At 41.6% G+C, this 22,813-nt stretch overlaps 1 protein-coding gene and 1 long non-coding RNA gene across 3 annotated transcripts in view; one reads left to right on the top strand and one right to left on the bottom strand.

The window, feature by feature from the left end:
* The window catches only part of PSD3 (pleckstrin and Sec7 domain containing 3), a 536,273-nt gene that overhangs the window by 138,652 nt on the left and 374,808 nt on the right, over positions 1 to 22,813 (top strand). Inside the window, exon 1 of one of the 2 annotated variants that reach the window (XM_028526436.2) lies at positions 15,580 to 15,826. The exons of the other annotated variant lie outside the window; for it this stretch is intronic. Coding sequence (XP_028382237.1) covers positions 15,806 to 15,826 — 21 coding nt within the window. The 5' untranslated portion in view covers positions 15,580 to 15,805. Of the gene's footprint in view, positions 1 to 15,579; positions 15,827 to 22,813 lie in introns of those variants that run through there. 2 annotated transcript variants of the gene reach the window in all.
* On the bottom strand, positions 1,658 to 15,211 carry LOC118497412. Its single transcript, XR_004899937.1, has 2 exons — positions 15,174 to 15,211; positions 1,658 to 1,981 (listed from the first exon to the last, which is right to left on the bottom strand). It is a non-coding gene; the product is annotated as an uncharacterized LOC118497412 (long non-coding RNA).

Below are 22,813 nucleotides of genomic sequence, written 5' to 3'. Positions count from 1 at the left end.
CCTTGCTATTAAGGTGACATTTGGGGGACCTATGTTTATGACATAGTGTTGTTGGTTAAATGTTATCATATGGAACAAACTTTCTCTTTGAGACTTTTGCCATGAACTAACCTTAACCAGGGGGAAGACATCCACTAATTTTGACTGTCCAGTGTCTGCCAGGTTTTCCTCTAAGATCACTTAGATCCTTTACAAATAGAGATTTTTTCCAACTGGTTTCCTTAAGTCTGTGGCTCACTGTGTTCTAAAATTACAAATCATTCCCTTAATATCCTGAATGTTTTCTGTCTATCATCACGCTTCCCTAAATATTTACATCTATCTTTACATTGTCACTTAACTTCTCTGTCAGTGAGCAATGAACAAATCCAGGATTTAAATGATGTGGACTTCTTTCTCATGAGAAAAATAAACGTTTGTCTCATTTTTGTTTCTTTCTCCCTGACAGCACTGTAGGGTGATAGCTCTGGCCCCGTTGCTCAGTGTCTGCACAGAGCTGCTGACATTCACACACTGACAAGCCAGTTTGTGGTACTGGTGTCAGGTCCATCCCAGCTGCTCAGGAGACAGCTACTCCTGGGAGGGTGGCTGTCACCAGGGAGGGTGGCTGTCACTATGACAATAGGCTAAGAATAACAGGGAACTGACTAAGAACCTTGAAGGAGGCTGAGAGGGAGCCCAGGGAAAAGGAAATGAGAAAATGAATCCCAAGGAGGTAACCAAGGTGAAGGTAAAGGGCTGGATGTAAATAGTACAAGGCGAGGAAGGAAACTGAAGTCAAGGAAGAGCACTAAGTGGAGAAAAAAAGAAGGGAGGTTTACAATCTGTCTTTATTTTTACTTTTAAGTCTTACATGAACAGCGATGCTTCAACTGCAGTAGAAATGCTATTCTTTAGAGAGAGTAAAAATTAAAGTTTTAAGAACAAAACAAGCAGTACAAGGGAAAAGAAAAATGTCCTCTCATAGATAGCCATTCTAAAATCAATCATTTACTAGAAACACCATAACAGCATAGGCAGTATAAACTAGTATGTCCGGTATGGGCACTTCCCATAGTAAACCACAAATGGAAAAAAAAGGAAAGGAGAAAATAATCTCATATCCAAAAGTAGGAAGATTGTGTGTCTCTAACTATTAAATAATTAGTAAAATCACATAAAATACCTTTTTGGGGGGGACCAAAATAGATTTAAAGATATGTAACTATTGTTTCCTTTTGTATGTGTATGTGACATCTGTGTGACCTTTTTACCAAATGACAAATTTTAGAGCATTAGGTAGCTCTCCTTCTTAGTGTTAACAGTTTCTGATATTCTTTGGAGAATTTGCATATTCAATGTATATTCACAACAAAAGGAGAGGCAAGTTTTATACTCTGACATTAATGTTGAATATCCATCAACTACAAATTATTAATAGTTTCATGGAAAAATTTTTATCTGAAAAAACCAGTATCAGATTAATATAGCTTATATTAGAAAATTAAGTTAACTTGTTTTTAATTTTGTTTCTAAATATTATATTTAACATCTATACAAAAGGGGTAGATAAACTACATGTCACTTATAATTGTGTGTATATATGTGTTTGAGGCCAGTCTAAGAGGATAAAATGTTGATTTTTTAAAAATAAAAATTGCTCCACAAGTCTTAACATCTTTTATAAAAGGTAAAAGTATTTCTATTTATAACTCATTTTGCCAGTAAAGACAGTGATTTGAGTAAAGTGAGCAGATAGATGTTTGCTTCGGGTTGGCATCCTCTGTTGGTCCCTCCCTCCAGGTACCCAGTGGCCTGAGCATCCCATTGCCTGGTAATGCTGAGTGGCAGGAGTGGCTCCTCTAGGAAGGCAATCATTTCTCCAAAATAAAGCGGGTCATGGGGTGTGTCCAATTAGAGCCCTCTTAAAGGAAAATGTTATGATGACTCTACTCAGTTGTCTTGCAGCCTGTGCCAAGAGTCTACAGAAGAGTTTTCTCATCTGCAAAAGAAAGAGATTTAGATAATCTCTAATGTCCTTTGAGTTCTGTCTGCAAAGCTGAATCTTTTGCTCATAGTTTTATTTTTCCGCTCCTGTTTAGGTAACGGATAGAAACAAATCTATCATCAGAATGTCACCTCCTTTCCTCACAAGTGGCACCCACGCACTATGATGTAGATAATATACTTGTAAAGGTATAAACCTTTATCCTAAATCTCCTTATTGGAAAGCTTTGTAGTCCATTCGTTGTGGGGTGGAGGGGAAAACTCTCATCTACATATGTGTTTAGCAGTTTTTCAGATTGCTCTTGACTGCATTGTGTCAAAAAACAAAGGTCAATTCAGCAGAGTAGATAAAAGAGTGACTTTAAATTTGTTATATTACTATTCTGTTCCCTGCTGTGATTCTTCCTCAAAAAATGATGTGGCAAATGTGACTAAACTGATAATGATATGAAGAATGCATGATTCACATGTTTTTGAATAGAATTATACTTTCAAAATAGTGTGCTTGGCATTAGTACTTGATTGTCTGTAGTTTGCAATAGGTATTAGTCAATGATGTAATGTTCTTGCTCTAATAGAAAAACATAAATGTCAGTAAATTAACACAATACAAGTTTATTTTTCGCTTACTTCACAGAATTTGTGTCGGTGAATGTTGTGCTTGCTCTGGGCACTGGCAATTCTCCAGGAACAGAAAAGAGGACATGAAGGATCTCTTGGGGATTTTAGGTGCCAGGCCTTGAAGTGGCATACACTATTTCTGGTGACATTCCGTTGACCAGAACTGGAAACACGGCCCCATGTAGATATACTTGGTTTAGGAAATGTAGTCTTCCTAATGTGCCCAGAAGGAAATTGGAATGGCATAGTGAACACACAGGATTGTTTATGCTATAGTATTTATTCTACAGCAGAGAGCCATATTTAGCAATGAGTTGAAGAAAAGGGACTGGAAGGAGAAAGCAGCTTATCCAAGGACACTTTCTACAACCAAAATTAGAGTGGGCCTTGGAGGCTGTGACAATTATCATGCCGAGTTTCTTCTGTTGGGGTGATTTGGAAATGAAAGAGTGGTGGAAGCTTGGAAACTAAGTTGAACTCTGGTAGCTCAGTTAAGAGTGCCGTCCTCATACCGCAAAAGTTGTGGGTTCAATAGCTGGTCAGGTCACATACAAGAATCAGCCAATGAATGTATAACAATTGGAACCACAAACCAACATCTCTCTCTCTCTCTCAAATCAATAAATAAATTTTTAAAAATGAAACTAAGTTGAAATGGGGGTGGAGAGGTTACATGCTGAGGAGGGAGAAAGTGCATCAGTTTGCAGTATGTGCGTGAGCGTATGTGCGTGGGTGTGTGTGTTGGGGGGTATTTACAGAATCTAGGGACATTCTCTGTCAGATAGTGGCTTCATATTTTTGTTTGGGTGCCTACCTCCTACCTTTCTACAGTCTACACTTTCTTATAATTTACCCTATTTCCTTTGCCATTGGTTTAAGCTTAAACTCTTTCTAAGCTGCAACCTTAAGAAGCTAGAAAAATAAAACCAAATTAAATCTATAGTAGAAAGAAGGATGGAAACAATAAAGACAGAAAGCAATAAAACAGGGATAAAAACAATTATAGAAAATAAATAAGTATCAAATAAATTCCAATACTATCTGCCTGGAGGTAGCATCAGATTCCACAGGTTAAGGCAGGGGTGTCAAACTCATTTTCACCGGGGGCCACATCAGCCTTGATGTTGCCTTCAAAGGGCCGAAATGATTTTAGGACTGTATAAATATAACCATTCCTTGTCTGTTAAGGAGTTGAAATTACATTTGGCCCTTTGAAGGCAATGGAGAGGCTGATGTGGCCCCCGGTGAAAATGAGTTTGAGAGCTCTGGGTTAAGGACTCAGTCCTTGAGGGATTAAGGGCAAGATTGCCCCACCCCCAATCTACCCACCTCCAAAATCACAAGTCCAGGTTGTCACCTAGGCTTCAACTGACAGGTTATAATTTTGTCATTTCCACAACCCCCTTGTCACGTTCAGTTAATTTGTAAGAGCAGCTCATGGAACTCAAACAAACAGTTTACTTACTAGTTTTTGGTTTATTATAAAAGGATTAACTCAGGGACAGCCAGATGGAAGAGATGCATAGGACAGGGCAAGAACCTTCCGTGCCTTCTCTGAGCATGCCAGTCTTTCTGAATCTTCCCTGTCCTCCAGCCCAGAAGCTCTCTGGACCCTGTCCTTTTAGGGTTTTGTGGAGGTGTCATCACATAGGGACAACTGATTAAACCATTGGCCTCAGCCCCTCTCTCCTTCCTGGAGGTCCTGGGGGTGAGACTGAAAGTTCCAACCCTTTCCTGGCAACTAGCTTGCATGTTCAGGTGCTGGTCAAAAGTCACCTCATTAACATAACAAAAGGCAATTTTATGCTCTAATCTTTCAGAAAATTTCAAGGGTTTAAGAGCTGTGTGCCAGAAAGGGGGACAAAGACCAAATATATATTTCTTATTACAAATCACAATATTACAACACTTAAATTTGGTGAGTTTAACAGTATGTAAATCTGATTTAGAAGGAAAAGGAAATTCTTTTCTCCAGGGTCCTTACAAGGTAGAAATATATGAATCAATAGACTAAAATACCTCTGTTCACAGAACTTAGAAGGGAAGTTAACTAAAAAGGAGTCACTATCAGAATTCAGCCTTAGGAACTTGTCACCTCCTGCAGGTAATTCAGTAGTTATGTTTGGAATGAGAGCACACTGGGAAATGGGGGGAGAACTACAGATATTTTCAAGTAAATGTTCATAATACATGTATTTTGTGATGAGAGTTCTATTCAGGTCCTCCTTCCTACTTTGTTGACAATGTTTACCAACATTTCTCCCTGTAAAGCCACTGAAATCCAAGGAATTCTTTTTCTTTTTCCTTTTTAAATATATTTTATTGATTATGCTATTACAGTTGTTTCATTTCCCCCCTTTATTCCGCTCTGCCCTGCACACCCCCTCCCACCCACATTCCCCCCTTTTAGTTCATGTACATGGGTTGTACATATAAGTTCTTTGGCTTCTACGTTTCCTATACTATTCTTAACCTACCCTATTTTCTTCCTACCATTTATGCTATTTATTCTCTGTACCTTTCCCCCCACTCTCTCCCTCCCACTCCCCCACTGATAACCCTCCATATGATCTCCATTTCTGTGATTCTATTCCTGTTCTAGTTGTTCGCTTAGTTTTTTTTTTAAGGTCCGGTTGTTAATAACTGAGTTTGTTGTTATTTTACTGTTTGTATTTCTTATCTTCTTTTTCTTAGATAAGTCCCTTTAACATTTCATATAATAAGGGCTTAGTGATGATGAACTCCTTTAACTTGACCTTACCTGGGAAACATTTTATCTGCCCTTCCATTCTAAATGATCGCTTTGCTAGAGAGAGTAATCTTGGATGTAGGTCCTTGCCCTTCATGACTTCAAATACTTGTTTCCAGCCCCTTCTTGCCTGCAAGTATTCTTTTGAGAAATCAGGTGATAGTCTCATGGGAATGCCTTTGTAGGTAACTCTCTGCTTTCCTCTTGTTGCTTTTAAGAGTCTCTCCTTATCTTTAACCTTGGGTAATGAAATTATGATGTGCCTTGATGTGTGTGCTTCCTAATGTCCAACTTCTTGGGCACTCTCTGAGCTTCCTCGACTTCCTGGAAGTCTATTCCCTTTGCCAGATTGGGGAAGTTCTCCTTCATTATCTTTTCAAATAAGTTTTCAGTTTCTTGCTCTTCCTCTTCCCCTTCTGGTACCACTATAATTCGGATGTTGGAATGTTTAAAGATGTCCTGGAGGTTCCTAAGCCTCTCCTCATTTTTTTTGAATTCTTGTTTCTTCATTCTTTTCTGGTTGGATATTTCTTTCTTCTTTCTTGTCCAAACTGTTGATATGAGTCCTGGTTTCCTTCCCGTCACTGTTGGTTCTCTGTATATGTTTCTTTATTTTACTTTGGGTAGCCTTCATTTGTTCATTTTGCTACCATACTCAACCAATTCTGTGAGCATCCTGATTACCAGTGTTTTGAACTGTGCATCTGATAGGTTGGTTATTTCTTTGTCACTTAGCTATATTTTTTCTGGAGTTTTGATCTGTTATTTCATTTGGGCCATTTTTTTTTCTTGGCACACCTGTTACATAGTAAGGGGTAGAGCCTTAGGTGTTCACCAGGGCAGGGCAACCCATGTCCCTGTGTTGTGATGCTCTATGTGGGGGAGGGGGCTGAGAGGGAACAGTGATGCTTGCTCTGCTCTCTGCTGGTTTTCAATGACTTACCCCACTAGCCACAAGCAAATTGGGCCCTTCTGGTGCTGATTCCCGGGTGGGTGGGTTTGTGTACTTTCTAGGACCCTGTGGGTCTCTCCAACGAACTTTCCTGTGAGGTTGGGAGTTTCTCCTACTGCCTCCCACCCCCCACAGGTGTTTTTGGTCAGAGGCTTTGAGGCTTTATTTCCCCGAGTTGAGACCCTGGGTTGTGCGGTCTGTCTTGCTCCCCAGTTGTTCCTCTCAGTTTATCTGCACACGAATGTGGGACCACCCAGTCTGCTAGCCATAGCCTCCTCTCCAGTCCTCTCCACCTGGCTGTTTGTCTCCATCCCTCCTACTGGTCTGGATGAATGTTTCTTCTTTAACTCCTTGGTTATTAGACTTCCATACAGTTCTATTTTCTGTCAGTTCTGGTTGTTTTGTTTTTAAATTTGTTGTTGTCCTTCTTTTGGTTGTGCAAGGAGGCACAGTGCATCTACCTACACCTCCATCTTGGCTGGAAGTTCCCGGAATTCTTAAACAACATGCTGTTAACTCCAAAAATAAAGAGAATTCATTCACTCATTCACTCATTTATTCATTCATTCATTCATGCACTCAGCGAACATCCCTTAAGTACCTCCTCTGTGTTGGGCAATACACCCTGTGCTAGAGACAGAAAGTAAATAAATAAATAAGGTGTGGTCTTTGTCCTCTGAACTGTGCTGACTGATCTGAGTTTCTTGGGGTCCCAATTCAGAACATCGAGAGATTCAGCTTTTGGGAGTTGTTTTGTCACTAGAGACTTGCCAGAAAAACTATGAGGATTATGATAGTAAAGACTGCTTTTAATGAAAAGTTTTTTAAATCACAGAATACCAGAATTCTGCTAGTGGAAAGGTGAGTTTTCCCATTTACAGAAAAGAGAATGGAGGCCTAAGAAAAAGCAGGTCCCATTTCATGGTTAGACAGTGAGCAAGTTGGGGCTCTGTCTGTCTCCTGACTCCTGGTCAACATCCAGGTGGCCCCTGGCATCCTTCTCATTGTCTCCCATCATCACTCACTGCAGAGCAGCGCTGTTACTATGCTGGAGTGTCCTCTTGGAGAGAAGCCAGGGTACATTTACAGTTGAAACACACCCAGTCATTGGTGATTTCCATAGGTCATTTCTACTCTGGAAAAAATATTATAAGTGAAATGCTTATTTCAGCAAAGAAATGTTTTTATACGGAATCCCCCTTCAATACCGCTTTTGAAATAATTCCTTTTCATTTGTTGAAAAAGTGATTTGTTTTTTGAGAGAAATAGGGTTTTTTTCTAAAATATTTTCAGCATTTTTTTTGATGGTAAAGAATGTTCTGGTGAAGTAAGAGAATGCACATAGGCTTTCAGGTGTGAAATAGAAAAGCACCTGTAGCTATCTGTGTACCTATGTGTATGTAAAACTTCGGGTTTTGGTTTTTAATGGTTGTCAGTACATAGTCCTGTACTAAATAGCTCTATATTCTCAGAAAAAACAAAATAGTGCAATCACATGGTATCTTTGGACCAAACTTTCATTTGTCATTTTTTCGGTGCCTCCCATTTGCCAAAGCTCATACGGGCAGTGCTGTCCAATAGCACTCCACGATGATGAAAACGTTCATCATCTCACTGTCTAAACACAGTAGTCATCAGCCATCTTTAAATCGGGAGCGTGAGACTAGGATGCTGAATTTTTTGTTTAATTTTGCTTTAATTCATTTAAATTTAAATTTAAACAGTTTTATATGACTAGAAGTTATTGAATTGGATGGGACAGGTATGAGGAACAGGCATGAAGTGTCTCAATATCTGTAATGTGAGTGTGATGGATTAGGCTAGATGTAGAAGTAGGATTTTTTTTTCAGTGATATCTGTCCACAAGGGTACCAGACATTCACAATCTTCACCTCCAAACACATCTACATGGAGGTGATTAAGTCTATATGCAGAGGTACAATATATAATGTATATACTTCAATGTCCTTGTAAATCCATGTACACATGCATTTATAGAGAGAAAACAAAATGCTATGACTCACGCTAGGAAATGTAAGTGGATGTTAGAAAGGGGATCTTTCTGTCTCAGGTTCTACTGAGGTGTCAGTGCAGTAGATATCAAAGGAAATCAAGGTGAATGTAGAACAGACCTCCATCCCATGCACAGATTTTTAAGGAAATGGTCCCTACACCCTGTTCCACAATCTTGGATTGCAGAGTCAGATCAAAGCTATAAAAAGAAGTGAGAATAGGAGGAGAGTGGGAGGGGAGGGTGATGGGAGCTGTTGCCTGGCTCCATGCCCCATTAGGGGGAGGGACAGGTGTTACTGTCCAATCCCAAGCCAGTGACCACTTAGAGAAATTCCAGTTGTTCCCTGTACCTGGAAAACACTGAGGCTGGTGACCTGACTCCTGCCCCAGAAAGCTAGTGGAGACTCTCCTTCCCAGGAAACTCACTCTGAGAGTTGTCTGTACTTCTAGGGAAGGCGGGGTTTGGGGGGGGAGCTTCTGCTGTGTGGTTGGGATTAGCCGGCACTTCCTGAGTGCCTGAAGCAAGGGACATGTGAGTGTTTCTTGCAGACTAGATGTGGGCCATGTGCCAGAGAGCAGGACTGCAGGCTGCCTTCTGGGGTCTGTCCAACAGGGTGGGCTGGAGAGAGAGACAGCAGGAGGAGGAGGTGTGTCCTGCAGGATACCAGGGCTGAGGAACGCAGAGCACTTTGTTCATCCTTCTTCCTGCTGCACATTTCCAGCTAAGGGGGGAAGATTTAATGCTAGGTCAAGTTTGGACTGGCTAATTTAATTACTGAATAGACCCTATGTTGAGAGGACCGATGAGTGAGCTCAGCAGCTTCTGGGCCTGTCAAATTGTCATTTAATGTCAGGGAAAAGTTTTTCCACTGAATATAGTGATCATGAGGACAGTTTTGGTTACACAAGGAATGGAATTTATTCAACATCCTGATTTCAATACGTATATTGATTTCATTAGCTTTTTCTTATTAAAATTGAAGATGCTATGTTTGGTAGTTACTTTCCTTGGTGACAAAAAATAAATTAATTACAAATTAATGAAGAGTTAATTTACATCATCCTGGAAACATATGTTAATTAGGTATCTCTTTAGTTAATTCTAGAACTAATTACTTTTGTAAAGAATTAGTGAAAAAATATTAGTAACTGGGTCAGGCATAAAAGTAGGTTGAGACAAAGTGAAAAATTGCCAGAGATACAGGCATTCCACACTCTCTTCCATTTGCCTTGAAAATAATGAAATGTGTGGATGAAAAGAGAAGTGATGATTGCAGGATGTAGGGAGAGACTGCTAAATGAAACTTTAGAGAGGAAAAAGTTTCATGTAAAGATAACCTGAAAATATTCCACTAAAGAGCATCTATTTGTTTTCCTCCTACTTGCCCGGCTGTTCCTTTTTAGTCTTCTCTGCTGGCTCTTACTCATCTCCCTAACTTCTCAGCGTTGCGTTGGAGTGTTGGACTCTCCTCTTTTCTCTTTACCACTGCTTCTTTGGTGATCTCATTTAGCTTCATTGGTATAAATACCATCTCTACTCTGAGTCCTAAATTTATAGCTCCAGCACCAGCTTCTTCCCTGAATTCTGATCTTATATATCCAACTGTTCACTCAGCACTTCAGCAGGATATATAAAATGCAGCTGTAACCAAACACATCCAAAACTGAGGACCTCATCTCCCAGCCCAATCCTGCTCCTTCCATTGCTTTCCCCAGATTAGTCAATGCAACTCCATCTTTCTAATACTTCACCCAAAGCCCTGTTGTCATCCTTGACTGTGTCTCTCATATCCACTGGCAAAGCCCATCAGCTCAACCTTCAAAATATAACCAGAATCTGAACATTTCTTACCACTTCCTTTTCTGCCACCTTGTTTAAACCATCATCATCTCCTGCTTGGATTGATGCTTTAGCCCCCTAATTCACTTTTCTGTTTCTGATACATCTTACATGGTGACCCTGGTAAAACATAAATCAGATCGTGTAATTCCTTTTCTCAAAATCTTCCGAAGTCAGTTAAAGGCCCAGATCCTTACAATAGCTTCTCAGACCCCACTCATCACATCTCCTACTGCCCATTCCTTGCACCCACGCAGTCTTAGGCACCAGACCTCTTTGCTTGGCCAGAACCTCTGGGAAAGCCCTCAGAGCCTTTGCACTTCCAGTTCCTCACAGATCTGCATGACTTACCGCTGTCATGTCCTCTAGGTCTTTACCCAAATTTCACCTTTTCAGTGTAGCCTTTTCTGAGTATCCTTTGAAACCATCTACTCCCACCTACCCCACACTCCTTATTCCTTATCCATTTTTTATTCTCTAAAAAGCCTATTATCATAAAACATCATATATTTTATGTTGCTTATTTCCTGTCTCCCCAAGTTCATTAGACTGTAAGCTCCATGAGGACTGTGATGTTTTGTTTACTGCTGCAGTCAGTAAACTATACCAAGCACATAGTAAATGTTCAATAAATTTTTGTCACATCAATGCATGAAAAGATAAGAAAAATAATAAATAAGCCGAAACCTTTATTACTTGTATATATTATTCTCATCTTTTGTAACAGACTTAGCCTAATTTATTTGGGTCGTGGGAAAAAGGTGAGGTGAGTCCATCCTGTGCATCAGATCATCCTCTGATTGAACATTTCCTGTGCACTTGCTTCAAGGCAGGCAGTATCTACTTCCTCCTCTGTCTTTCCCAACTTCTCTGCTCCTTTCAGTCACATAAGCACATTAACCACATTTTTCTCTTTGCTTTTATCTCCCAATCCTCGTATTTATCTGGCATTCACTTGGGATTCAGTAGAGTCAGATGCCATGGTGAATTTTGTCTTGCACGTGTCCTCTTAGATTGACTTTGGGCTACTGAAATTCAAGTTCAACCTGATTTCAGATTGCTGTATGTATGAGCTGAAAATCTGTTGGATTTAAGTTGAATACTTCTACCTTAAATAATAGCAATTTTCAATCCAAAAATTATTTATTGAGCCCCTACTATAGACCAGGCACAATGCTAGAACCAAGGAATACAATAGTAAGACTTAATGTCCTCTACTCTAGTGTATTAATTGTTTGTATGAAGTTAGAATATGATTTATAAGGCATCCTATTTATGCACTGAAGCACACATAACTTCTAACTGGAGAAGAAGCCCTTCTAATTGAATAAGAGCCCCTCTAATTGAAAATACTATGAAGTTTAGAGTTCTTCATGTATTTCAAATAAAAAATTTAAAAATGCATATTTTAACATTCTTAGATTGTCTGAGAATGTAAATAATGAAGTGTGACCCATAAAACAAAATGAAAAAGTATTTTCTCTTTGTTATTTTGACATGAATTAACTGACATCTATGAAAGGACAAAACTCAATGATAGTAATAAAAATGAGTTAGAGTTTCAGTTTTGAGCATTGAATAGTAATCATTGCATAGAGAACCTTGAAATGTCTTGAAATCCTACAGTTCATAAATGAAAGAAACTTAAGAAGTCTTTTCAAATTTGACAACACACTGAAATTGTACAAGCTATTTTCAATAATGATTGTGAGGCAGGAACTTTCTAAAATGTCAATAATAAAAAAATAACCTTTGATCAACCATGCTAGAGGGAAGACTGGAGTGTGTTTCTGTTGTACCCACAGAAAATTATATTACAGGATCATTCTACCATATCGCACCCACTAGGATGGCTATAATAAAAAATGTAGACAATAAGAAGTGCGGGTTATCGTGTGGAGAAATTGAAACCTATTGTTGGTGGGAATATGAAATGGTGCAGCCCCTGTGGAACAGTTTGGCAGTGAAGTTAAATAGAGTTACTTATGACCCACAAATGCTACTATAAAGAAATGGAAGTGTAACATCCATGCAAAAGCTTGTACATGAACATTTATAGCAGCATTACTCATAAAAGCCAAAAAGTGGAAAGAACCCAAATGTCCATCTACTGATGAACAGATCAATAACATGTGGCCTGTCCATATGGTAAAACATTATTTAGCAATCAAAAAAATAAAGTTGTGTTACATGCTGCACATGAATGAACATTGAAAACCTTAAGGTAAATAAAAGAAACCAGACACAAAAAAGACCATATATTGTATGGTTCCATTTCTACAAAATGTGCAGAATAAACAAATCCATAAAGTCAGAATGTAGATTAGTAGTTGCCAGGGGCTGAGAGGGTTGGAGGGAAAAGAAGCATGACTGCTAGGAGTATAGGGTTTCTTTTGGGAGGTACTAAAAATTTTCTAAAACTGACTATGGTAATAATTGCTCAAAAACCATTGACTTGTTCCCTCCAAATGGGTGAGTTGTATGGTATGTGAATTATATCTCAATAGAGCTGTTTAAAAAAAGTATTCCAAAGGAATGGTTAAGAGTATGCAGCCAAAACACATGAGGGAAAGTAATACGGAGATAGTTTAGGAGCTTAATTAATAAAAATATTATGAAGACTATTGATACAAATGTGTAGTTTTTCTGGAGTTGGTAATGTGTGTGGAATTTGTCAGCTTTTATGAATTTATATTTGAAATTTTTCCCATTCTATATTCAGTTTTGTGCCTTCCCCCCCAAAAAATCCACAATGTGGTATTCTAACAACTGGCCTTCAGAAATAGTAAGGATTGACTGACTATATGAATGACTAATACATGAGAGAATTTTAACTTCATTTTCATTTCTTGTTTTGACCTCCAGTATCTAACATCTTGCCTACTTCATAGTTTCTCTTTCTTTCCACACCATGTATACCAGGCTCATGGACAGAGTGTGGGGGAGGAATATGGTGCTATATGGATAAATATTGACCAGCCCATGCCTCTTTTAGAGGCTGCTGCCCAGCTGGCTTGTGTGCTCCCTCCCTGCTCTTACCAAAGTGGATGTTTGTGTATTCTGACACTGAACTTGAGGACAGTCGTGATCATTTGAGCTGGGTGCCTGGCATCCCTGGGGGCTAGGATAGCAGAAATGGGGATTCTTCCTCATTTTCAATATTTTAAAAACACTTAACAAAATATTTACACACAAAATAGTGCTGGCAAACTGAAATGTCAACCTTTATTTGATTTTCTTTGTGTTTTATCAATTCAGAAGTGGTAACACGGGTTAATTTATGTTGATCAGAATTTCCATCATTTATACCTTTGATTATTTAAGGTGGGAAAAATGAATGATTATTTAAAAGATGTAATCACCTTTGTAAGTAAGACCTTGAAGCATTTGGGATTCGGGGGAAAAAAATCCTTAGTGATGAAAATGGGAAATATATTCTGTTGCTTGCTTAATTTTTGAAATATCCCTTTATTGAACCTTTACTATGGGCCAGGAGCGCTACATAATGTCATGCTAATAACAATTCTGCAAGTTATCATTATCCTCATTTTACAATTAAGGACACAGAGGCTCAGATTACAAGTATCTATTCCCAGGTCCCTTAACTAGTAAACTTGTGTAAATCTAGGTCCACCCTGCCTCCTGTATAAATAGTTATGTGTGGGAATAGTTGGTATAGTTTTAGATTCAGCTTAAAATTCTTTACCTTCCTCCCTTTATAAAATGTTGGTTACTTTTCCAGTTAAAGGCCACTGAGCCAGTGGTGAGGCCCCAGGTAGCAACTATATTTTCTACATGTTCATACTTCTGATTCCTTGTGAACAAAACCATGAGACCCCAGGGTTCAAAGAAGCTGAAGTTTATTGGAAATGGGCACACAGGGATTGACTTCCTGGGGTATTTCTGTAAGGGTGAAGGTAGGATCCATAAAGGAGAAATATACCCAAATAACTGGGTGCTTTAAAACCCACACATTTGACCAAACTGCTGTGCTAGCAGGGGAGAATGGCTTGAGATCGCTTCTCCAAAGAGGGAACGGATTTGTGTAAATGTACCCACACCCTCATTCTGGCTCCTCTGGTGGGTGCCACTGGCTGCCTGATAGATGTAAATGGGGCAGTCAGAGCAAAAGTCGGGGAATCATGTGCCTGACTGCATCCCATCCTGGTGGGCTGGTTCCTTGGGTCCTGAAGGAACTTGACCTTTCATCCTCACTCAAAGCTTGGCCGTGGTGGCCACTTCCCTTTATTTGGGCATCTTCTACTGGTCACAGGAAGTAAGACTAGTGTTCGTGGCACTGAAGCTGTAAGACAAACATACCGCAAGCCCCACGCTACCGGTCACTTGGGGTTCCACTTCCAGGTGCTTGAATCTGGCAAACATTGAACTGTAAGGTGAACCACTTTCACTCTAATAAACCTTACAGAGGGCGGTTTTTAGGTCTCCTTGATCCCTTTGCCAGGGGAGGGCGCCCTTGCAGACTGCCACCGCCCCACACAGTCCAGGGGAAAAGGGAAAAAAAGGCACAGGTTTTCGGCATTTTCGATAGAAAATGTGCTTTTGAAGTGAATTATGCCCCGGTACGCATATTCGGTTAGGACAGTCTCAACAAGATTGCAGGACCCAGGCGAGTCCTGTCCCGAGGGGCAATAGATCTTATATGGGTCGCCCATGGAGCTCCTCAAAGAGGCAAAGCACAACACGGACCCAGGAGGGTTACCCCTCCTCATCCCCCCAGACTCCCAGGGGAAGCCTGGGCGCTCCTCGCGGGACCAGGAGGGATGGCGCACTACTCGCGGCTTCCCTCAGATGGCCCTTCCTTAGAGGAAACACCAGCCAAAGCGCCTCTCACTTTTCTTGGGGTGGGAAAACTGTTAGGGAACCAGACAAAGCAACAGGCAGATTTCCGCCGGGCGGAGGGTGAGTGCTAGGCGCCCGAAGGTGGCAACTGGCCCTCTCTGCCTACCCTTCCCTTTCCACCCCTTCCCCGCACGCGGCCCCCTTCCCCCTACCCCGCAGGAGCCTCGCCCCCTAGCCGTGGGCCTCCGCCCTCTCCACCTCTTCCAGCCCCTTCCTTCCCCCTCCCCTCCGTCCCCCCACCTCTCGGCACCGCCCCCTCCACCCTCTCACCTTCCCACCCTCCCCCTCGGGACTCCTCCCCCTTCTCCCCTATCCTAACCCTTCCTACCCTCTCCGTCCCTCCACCTCCCTGCCCCATTCCGCACTCCTGCCCCTACCCCGGGGCACCCTCTCTGCCATCCTCCGAGCTCGCTCTCACCCCATTTCTCCCCTTCAGTTTCCCACCCTACTAGCCCTCCCCCTTCCCCCCACTAGCCTTCCCCCTTCCCCACCCCCACCCTTCCCGGCCCCCTGCCCTGCAAGGCCCCGCTGGCCCTGCCTCAGTCACCCCGCCCCCTCCACGCCCCCAGGCGCCGTCCCACCCACGCCCGCGCGGCCTCCGCTTTGACACCGCTGGGGGCCGCACCGAGCAGCCTCCACTAGGGTGCGCGCCTCGCCACCGCTGCCGCCGCGGGGCTCCCGCCGCCGCCCCTCAGTAGTCCCGGGAGCCCGACCTGGAGCGTGCTGCGTCCGCCGCCCTCCTTGAGGCTCCCCGCGGTGGCGGGCTCGGCGCTGGCGATGGAAGATGGAAGGAAGAAGTGCTGCGGTGAGGCTCGGGACCCGCGGGACAGAGAGAGTGTGGGGTCTCGCTGGTGCTCACAGTCCAGTTGGGGTGGAGGTTTGGTTGGCTTTGTCGCTCGTCAGTTCTCCAGGTTCCCCGGGCCACTTGTGTTTGTGCCTTAGCATCAGCATCTGGTAGCGATTTTCCTTTTGCTTTTTCTTTCTTTGTGTTTGTTATGAGCCCAGAAGGGTGAACTTTGTGGGGTTAAGATTTTGGGATTTTAATTCAACCCTCGGCTTTGAAAACCTGAGATTTGGACGAGAAGCCCTAGTACTCATTCTTGCTTAATGATCAAAAGGAGGATAGCATTAAAGAGGACCCGATGTGCCGATTTTACTCTGCCAGGTCAGCTCTTGTATTTAGGGACTATCACGTTTCTCTGTCAGAAAGAAAAAAATATCCAAAAACTTGCGTAGAGCGACAACGGAAGATTATCTGGTTTAATATTCCCAGTAGCTTTTAAAGACGTTTCATTCTGTGTCACATACATTTAGTGTTATCCGCTGTTTTCAGCTATACGTTCTAATAAGTGATGTTCTGAGATTTTAAAAAAAATCAGATTAACACTTAGAGAATGTAGCCTCAGAATGTCACAGACCTAAGTTAAATAATAAATGTGTAGTTGTACCGTTCCCCCAGATGTTGAAGGATGTTAAACACTCGGTAAGTAGGCACATCGATACAGTAGGTAATGGGCATTATGATTTCATTTTCCAAAGACTGGTTTGCCCAACAGTGCAGGGGATCCTGATTTCCACTCCGGAATAACTCTTGAGTAGGTCCAGGTGTTGGTGTGAGGAAGAGGGAGATCTGGAAAATTACTCTGAGTGGGATTCTGGGTACAAATGCTGCAGTTCCTTAATTGTGATGAATGCAGTATATGCAAAGGTCTTTGCAAAGCCCACTTGCCGGGTGAGTAAGACAGGATTTCTGCTGTCAAGGAGCTTGCTTTCTAGTAGGAGAGACTTCTGCAAAGGTTATGATGGAGGGAGCCAGAAAAGGAGAGGCTCTGGCCTATGAGCTTGGAAGTCCTCTGTGAGGAGCTGGCAGTTGAGCTGGACTTTGAAGGGGAGGGTTTGGGTGGCTTTTGGGGAGTGAGGGGTGGATGTTCCCTGCTGAAGGAAGGGAAATGCACTTTTCCTCTTGCAAGAAATACTTTATCTTTTCTTAGAGTGTTTACAAATCAAGAGATACTCTTCAAAAGTCAGTAAATTCTTCTTTGGTGCTTAACAATGTAATATATCAACAAAATCAGCAAAACAATGCAAAATAAATTTATACCTTCCCAACCAATTTTTAGTGGCTTGATGCGTGTTCTTCTACAACTTTCTTGTATCCACCCACAAGTCATGTTACAGATATACAGGGTAGGGCAAAAGTAGGGTTACAGGTACAAGTACATGAAACAGTTTTATTCTTGTATTGGCATTTATTAATTATTGTATTATTTTACATAAGAACAACTGTAAACCCACTTTTGCCCCACCCTGTGTGATTTTTGTCTTGTGTGTTAGCTATTTCGTTAATACATGCCTCTGTGATAAAAGAAGCACAGTGGTACCATGGAAAGCTCTTAGATTAGTAAATAGGACACCTGGCTCATAGGTTTTGTCACTGGGTGAGTTTTTGCCATTGTCCTGAGCAAATCATTTAACCCCTGTAGCTAACGTGGTCTGTCCTACAGAATGAGGGTATTGGGTTGATGCTCTCCCAGAGCCTTCTAGCTCTGGCATTTTATGGTTTCATGCCTAAACATGTATATGCATTACTTACTCAGTGATTTACTCTGTACATCACATTCTGAATATCTCTGTATATTCTGTGAACAGATCAGTGCTCTCTTCCTGGCCATTGAATGTGAGAGAGTGATTAAAGCTGCAAAGTTAAAATAACCTTATTTTAAGGTGAAATTCCACAGTTGAGTATTTTTTTTTAAATGCAAGCATAAGAAGGTAGATTTGCAAATCTAAATGCCTGTTGGCTTTAAGAAAAATTTTGTTGGCCCTGTTCACTTCATTTGTGGCCAAAGAATAATACATACTTTATGATGCACAGGGTACTCAGGAGGTTCAGTTTCGCTTAAATACTAGCAATTAAAAACACAGGATACCCTGGAAATCTTTATAGGCTTGTAAATCTTGGGGATTTGGGAATAAAAGTGAAATAAGACAGAAAATCAGCTCATTGAAAAAAGAAAATTTAGAGATACTTTCCATGAATGGCTCTACTTGCTTTATAAAGCCTTGATATGTTTGTTTGTTAGCCCTGATGGAAAAATGTGTGAGTGGGATTTAGCCTGGCACTACATTAAAAAATACATCTAAGATGTTGCTACTTTTAGAGGTGATTTATTTTTGTTTTAGAAATTCTGGAGTCATCTGTCACGCATTGTTCATAAACTAAGACCCCGGTGTGGCTGAGGGTGATCTCAGTCTTGGTTAGGAAGTGCTGAGGCAAAAACTGTGTGAGCATTATTAGTGTGTGCGCTTTGGCCTCGACCCTGGTTTGCTTAAGGTTTACCCGAGCTAACGTTGTTGTTTGGCAACTATGAAAAGAGCATTTCTCTGGGCTTGGGTTGGATTGGGAGGTGAGTAATGGATGGTGGTCTTTCCCAATTTTTAGAAATGAATTCAGACATGATTGAGGTTTAAGCAGTCAGTTGTGAAAAATAATGTGGTGATCAGTAGGTGACCCAAATCTATTTACCTGAGGATGTGACTCAAGTTGAGAAGGTGAGCATCCAGTTTAATTTCAAATCATTGCTGCTTTGAGGGTTCTCAACATTCAAGGGTTCCCCCGCAGGCTGGGCCAAGCAAAGCTATCCTTGGCTTCCCTTTGCTGTGAATGGAGGTATTTTCACATCGAATACTGCCCCTCAGTTCTTCCTGAGTTCTTTTAAAGCAGCCTAACCTTCTTGTAGGGGAGTACAGGGTCCAGGTGAAACTCCAGAGCATTTGCTCGGTGTGCCCAGGACTGGACAGCTTGTATTGTTCGTGGCGGTGAATGTAGACTAAGAGATTTGCTGGAGAGCATTTCAGGAGTGGCATTATTTTTTTGAGAGTGTGTCCCTTTTTATCTTTCCTGTGTTTCTGAGGTACAAGACCATCTTCCTGGGACACTTTTCACACGTCCCAAATTGCCTGGTGTTAGTGGTGTGCTAAGCAGCGGTGCCAGCTGCAGTTGCAGGTTACGGTGGAGAAAAAGGATAATTTGCAGCATGCAGTGAACAAGTTATTCTTAAATCCAAATTAACAAATTTCTATGCCTTGTTCAGAAAAAAAAGATGATACTCATATATTAATAAAGAATCTTTGCTTATGCTACCTTATTTATATAAAAATAGCACTTGTCTGCAGCCTTTGTTTACCATTGGGCCCAGAAAGGTCAACAGACTGGGGCCCATTGGTGCCCAGTGGGCGGGGACCTCGTTGACACCTCAGGGCACAGAGATGTGGAGCATTTTCTCTCTTGAGGACAGCTGTGGTGTGAGGGAGTCACCAGCTCCTCTCCCCTCGTTCACAGTTGGCCCAGGTCTTGACCCGGACCCAACACTCATTTCTTGGGACTTGCTTAACCATTAACTGCTCTCTAGTTTGAAACTCCTTTCCTCCAGCCACAGATGGGTGAGATGAATAATTTGTACATGTTCATAGATATTTTTAAAAGTTCATTATTGGAGTTTGGGATTAGGAGGAAGGTGAACATTTTAACCTGAGCCTAGGGTTCTTTTTTTACAGACTTTTCGTGTGGGTTAGCTGGAAAGCATTTTCCTTTAAGTTTCATGTTAAGTTCTAACTTTTGGAAAATGTTGAAGTGATGTTTTCAGGCATGACACATTGTTACAATCACAGCATATATATATACACACACACATATATATGTATATATACATACATGTGTATATATGAGATAAAGATTCTTTTTTTAAAAGATTTTATTTATTTATTTTTAGAGAGGGCAAGGGAGGGAGAAAGAGAGGGAGAGAAGCATCATTGTGTGGTTGCCTCTCACACGCCCTCTGCTGGGGACCTGGTCTGCAACCCAGTTATGTGCCTTGACTGGGAATCAAACTAGTGACTTGGTTCGCAGGCCAGTGCTCAATCCACTGAGCCACACCAGCCAGGGCCCAATCACAGCTAATATTTATTGAGATCTTATTATGTGCTTTAACACAGATTACCTGTGACAACCCCATGACAACCCCATGAAGTCAGTTTCCATTCTGAAGTCTGGAGAGGTTAAGGAATATAGCTAATGAATGGCACAGAGCTGAGATTTAAACTCAACACTCAGTTTCCTTAACCACCAGTCCTCAAAGTTAGCATTGTGTGTTGCAGAAACTGAGCTTTTTGGTTCTAATATTTAGATTCTGTGGGTCTTAGAATCTGAAATTGAATGACTGATTCATCAACAACTGTTACTCTATGTATCTGTTGGCTTAAATAGTGGGGCAAGTACTGTTGTTTGGCTCAAGAAATAGAAATTGTGTGATTTTCTTTTAAAAACACATGTAATGTCTAAAGGCCACTGTAAGGCCACATGTAAGGACTTCCATATGGTTATAAATAATTGGAATTCAGAATAGAGCAGATTAACAATTTAAAATTGAGTGTAAGGTTCACCTATTTTAACTTCTAGTTACATCACCTCATAGAAGTGATGTTGACTTTTCTGCAACTGTGGTTGTTGACACAAAGAAGGCTGCTTGTGTGTGTGTGTGTGTGTGTGTGTGTGTTTGCCACCCAAGAACTGGGACTTTGGTTGTTGAGAAAAGGCGCCTGGAACAATAAGGAGGAGAATGGGGAATGAGCCTGGGGGGCATTCATGAGAAGATCAGGCGGCAGCTGCTCCCTGTTTCTCCTGCCTTCTGTCCCCAGACTTTGCTAAGGCAATGTCAGTTATAGAAACGGAGCAGCTTGGTTCTTCCTGTGGCTGTTTGGTCTGCGAACAAGGGATACAGAAAACTTTCAATAGAAGCAGCTGTAGCTTCTTTTGTTGGGCTCCAGGAGATTATTGGTTAAGGGCTTGTAGAACTGCTTGTCTCTGTTTGAAAACGAACACCCTTTTTTGAATTTCAGTTTCAACAATACTTATTTTCCAAGAAGTTATTTGACAGGCCCAGTGTGGAATGAGTCACAGGGCACCAAGGGGAGGGAGACCTAGGTGTAAGGCAGTGTGAGTGGACGATTACTGCCTCTCTGTGATTTTGTGATTCTCTAGCAAAAGTTATTCAGTGAAATACTGAGAAATGGCAGCAGCTCTGTGATCTCCTGTAGGATCCCCTCTGACCTTCTCTTCGTGTCTCTAAAAGCTATACGTTTTGGGTGTTTAAAGAAGCACAATGTTTCCTTGGGCCCAAAACTTTTCATTTGAACATAAGTTCCTTTGGGGCAGATGTTTTATGTTTTTCAGCTTCATTTCTTGTGGCTCTAAAGGGTTGGTGAACTTCCTACTCTTCCTGCTGATGCAGAAGCTGAAATACAGAGATTACTATGCTCTTTATTCATTCGTTCAGCAAATATTACTTGTTTACCATGTGCCAAGCTCTGTGTTAAGGTCCAAAAAACCTTGCTAACCATTAAGAAAATCTGCCAAGAAGGTTCAGAGGCACTTGGGTCATACATCTGAGAGATAAAGTTCACGATTTGTAAAGACTAAAACTACTCTGTCTAAGAACTCTGAACTTACAAACTTTCGTAGAATCAATGAAGGTACTCTCTTAAGTCAGCATCATTCAGTGGAACTTCCCGCTCTGTTGGAAGTATTCTGTATCTCTGTGCAGTATGGCAGTCAGTAGGCTCAGATAATAGCTACTGAAAGCACATTTAGTGGTGAGGGAGATTTAAGAACTGAGTTCTAAATTTTATTTCATTTCAGTGAATTTCAATAACCTTCTATAGTCAGTGGCTAATACACTGGACAGCACAGCTCTAGAGCAAAAATACTTTAACAGATAAATAACACTGACTGTCCTGGGCAGTCATTTCTCACTTGCCTGCCAGTTGCTTATGGTGTGTTTACCAACCGAGCTCTGCTGAGCTTTGAGTTTTGCACACATTTACTCCATGATGTCTGATAAGCAGTGAGAGTATATGGAGGCATGGTATTTTCATGGAAATAAAAGTGCAGGTAAAATCATTGAAAGTGAAGAGAAAAAGAAAATGGAGTTGCCTTGACCCGGTAACTCAGTTGGTTAGAGCTTCGTCCCAATATGCCAAGGTCGAGGGTTCCATCCCCACTCAGGGCAAATACAGGAATCAACCAGTGAATGCACAGATGGGTGGGACAACTGACTGATTCTTTCTCTCTCCCTTCCTCTCTCTAAAATCAACTAGAAATAAATAAATGAAGTGTATCTGACAGTAGGATTTCTTCTGAAAAAAACATTGAAACAGGTAGCAAGAGATGGCTGTGAATTGTTTGAGACCTCGGGGAGGTGGACAGAAGGCTGTAGTTGACTGTTTTTGTTGCAGCCTGTGGGTGATAGTTCCATAGCTCCAAGCCCCTTCGACTCTGCAAAGCATCACACACAGTATCTGGGGTGGGGGTGCTGGGTATTTAAGGGCTCGGGTCTTTCCTGGGGCCCCTGCAGAGCTGTCTTGGAGGCCCACCAGATTGTCAGTGTAGGTGAAGCTGACTGGGAAAGATGCCTGAGCAGCGTAAATCTTGGCAAGGGGTGTGCCTGGTTTTAAAACTACGTGCTTGTGGAGGTGCCTCTGCTCCACCCACGGTTAGAGATAGAGGATGCCCAAAGATCAAGGAGCAAAGAAAAAAAATCTTACTATTTATCTCCAAAAACTTTTTAGTGACAAGTCTTGGAGGTAGACATTCACATTTGCATGCTCCAGGGCTTTTTCAGGGCCAGGCATATAGGAATAGCCTTAATTTAGCATGTGTGAAGTCATGAGAGAATCCTCATGTTTGGGCCTCTAGTGGAATCCGTTCTAGTTTGGAGTTCTGTAACTTGTGAAG

This window comes from Phyllostomus discolor, chromosome 11 (assembly GCF_004126475.2).
Source record: "Phyllostomus discolor isolate MPI-MPIP mPhyDis1 chromosome 11, mPhyDis1.pri.v3, whole genome shotgun sequence".
Taxonomy (NCBI): Eukaryota; Metazoa; Chordata; class Mammalia; order Chiroptera; family Phyllostomidae; genus Phyllostomus; species Phyllostomus discolor.
The sequence above is the reverse complement of the archived record's forward strand: the minus strand, read 5'-3'. Positions and strand labels throughout refer to the sequence as shown.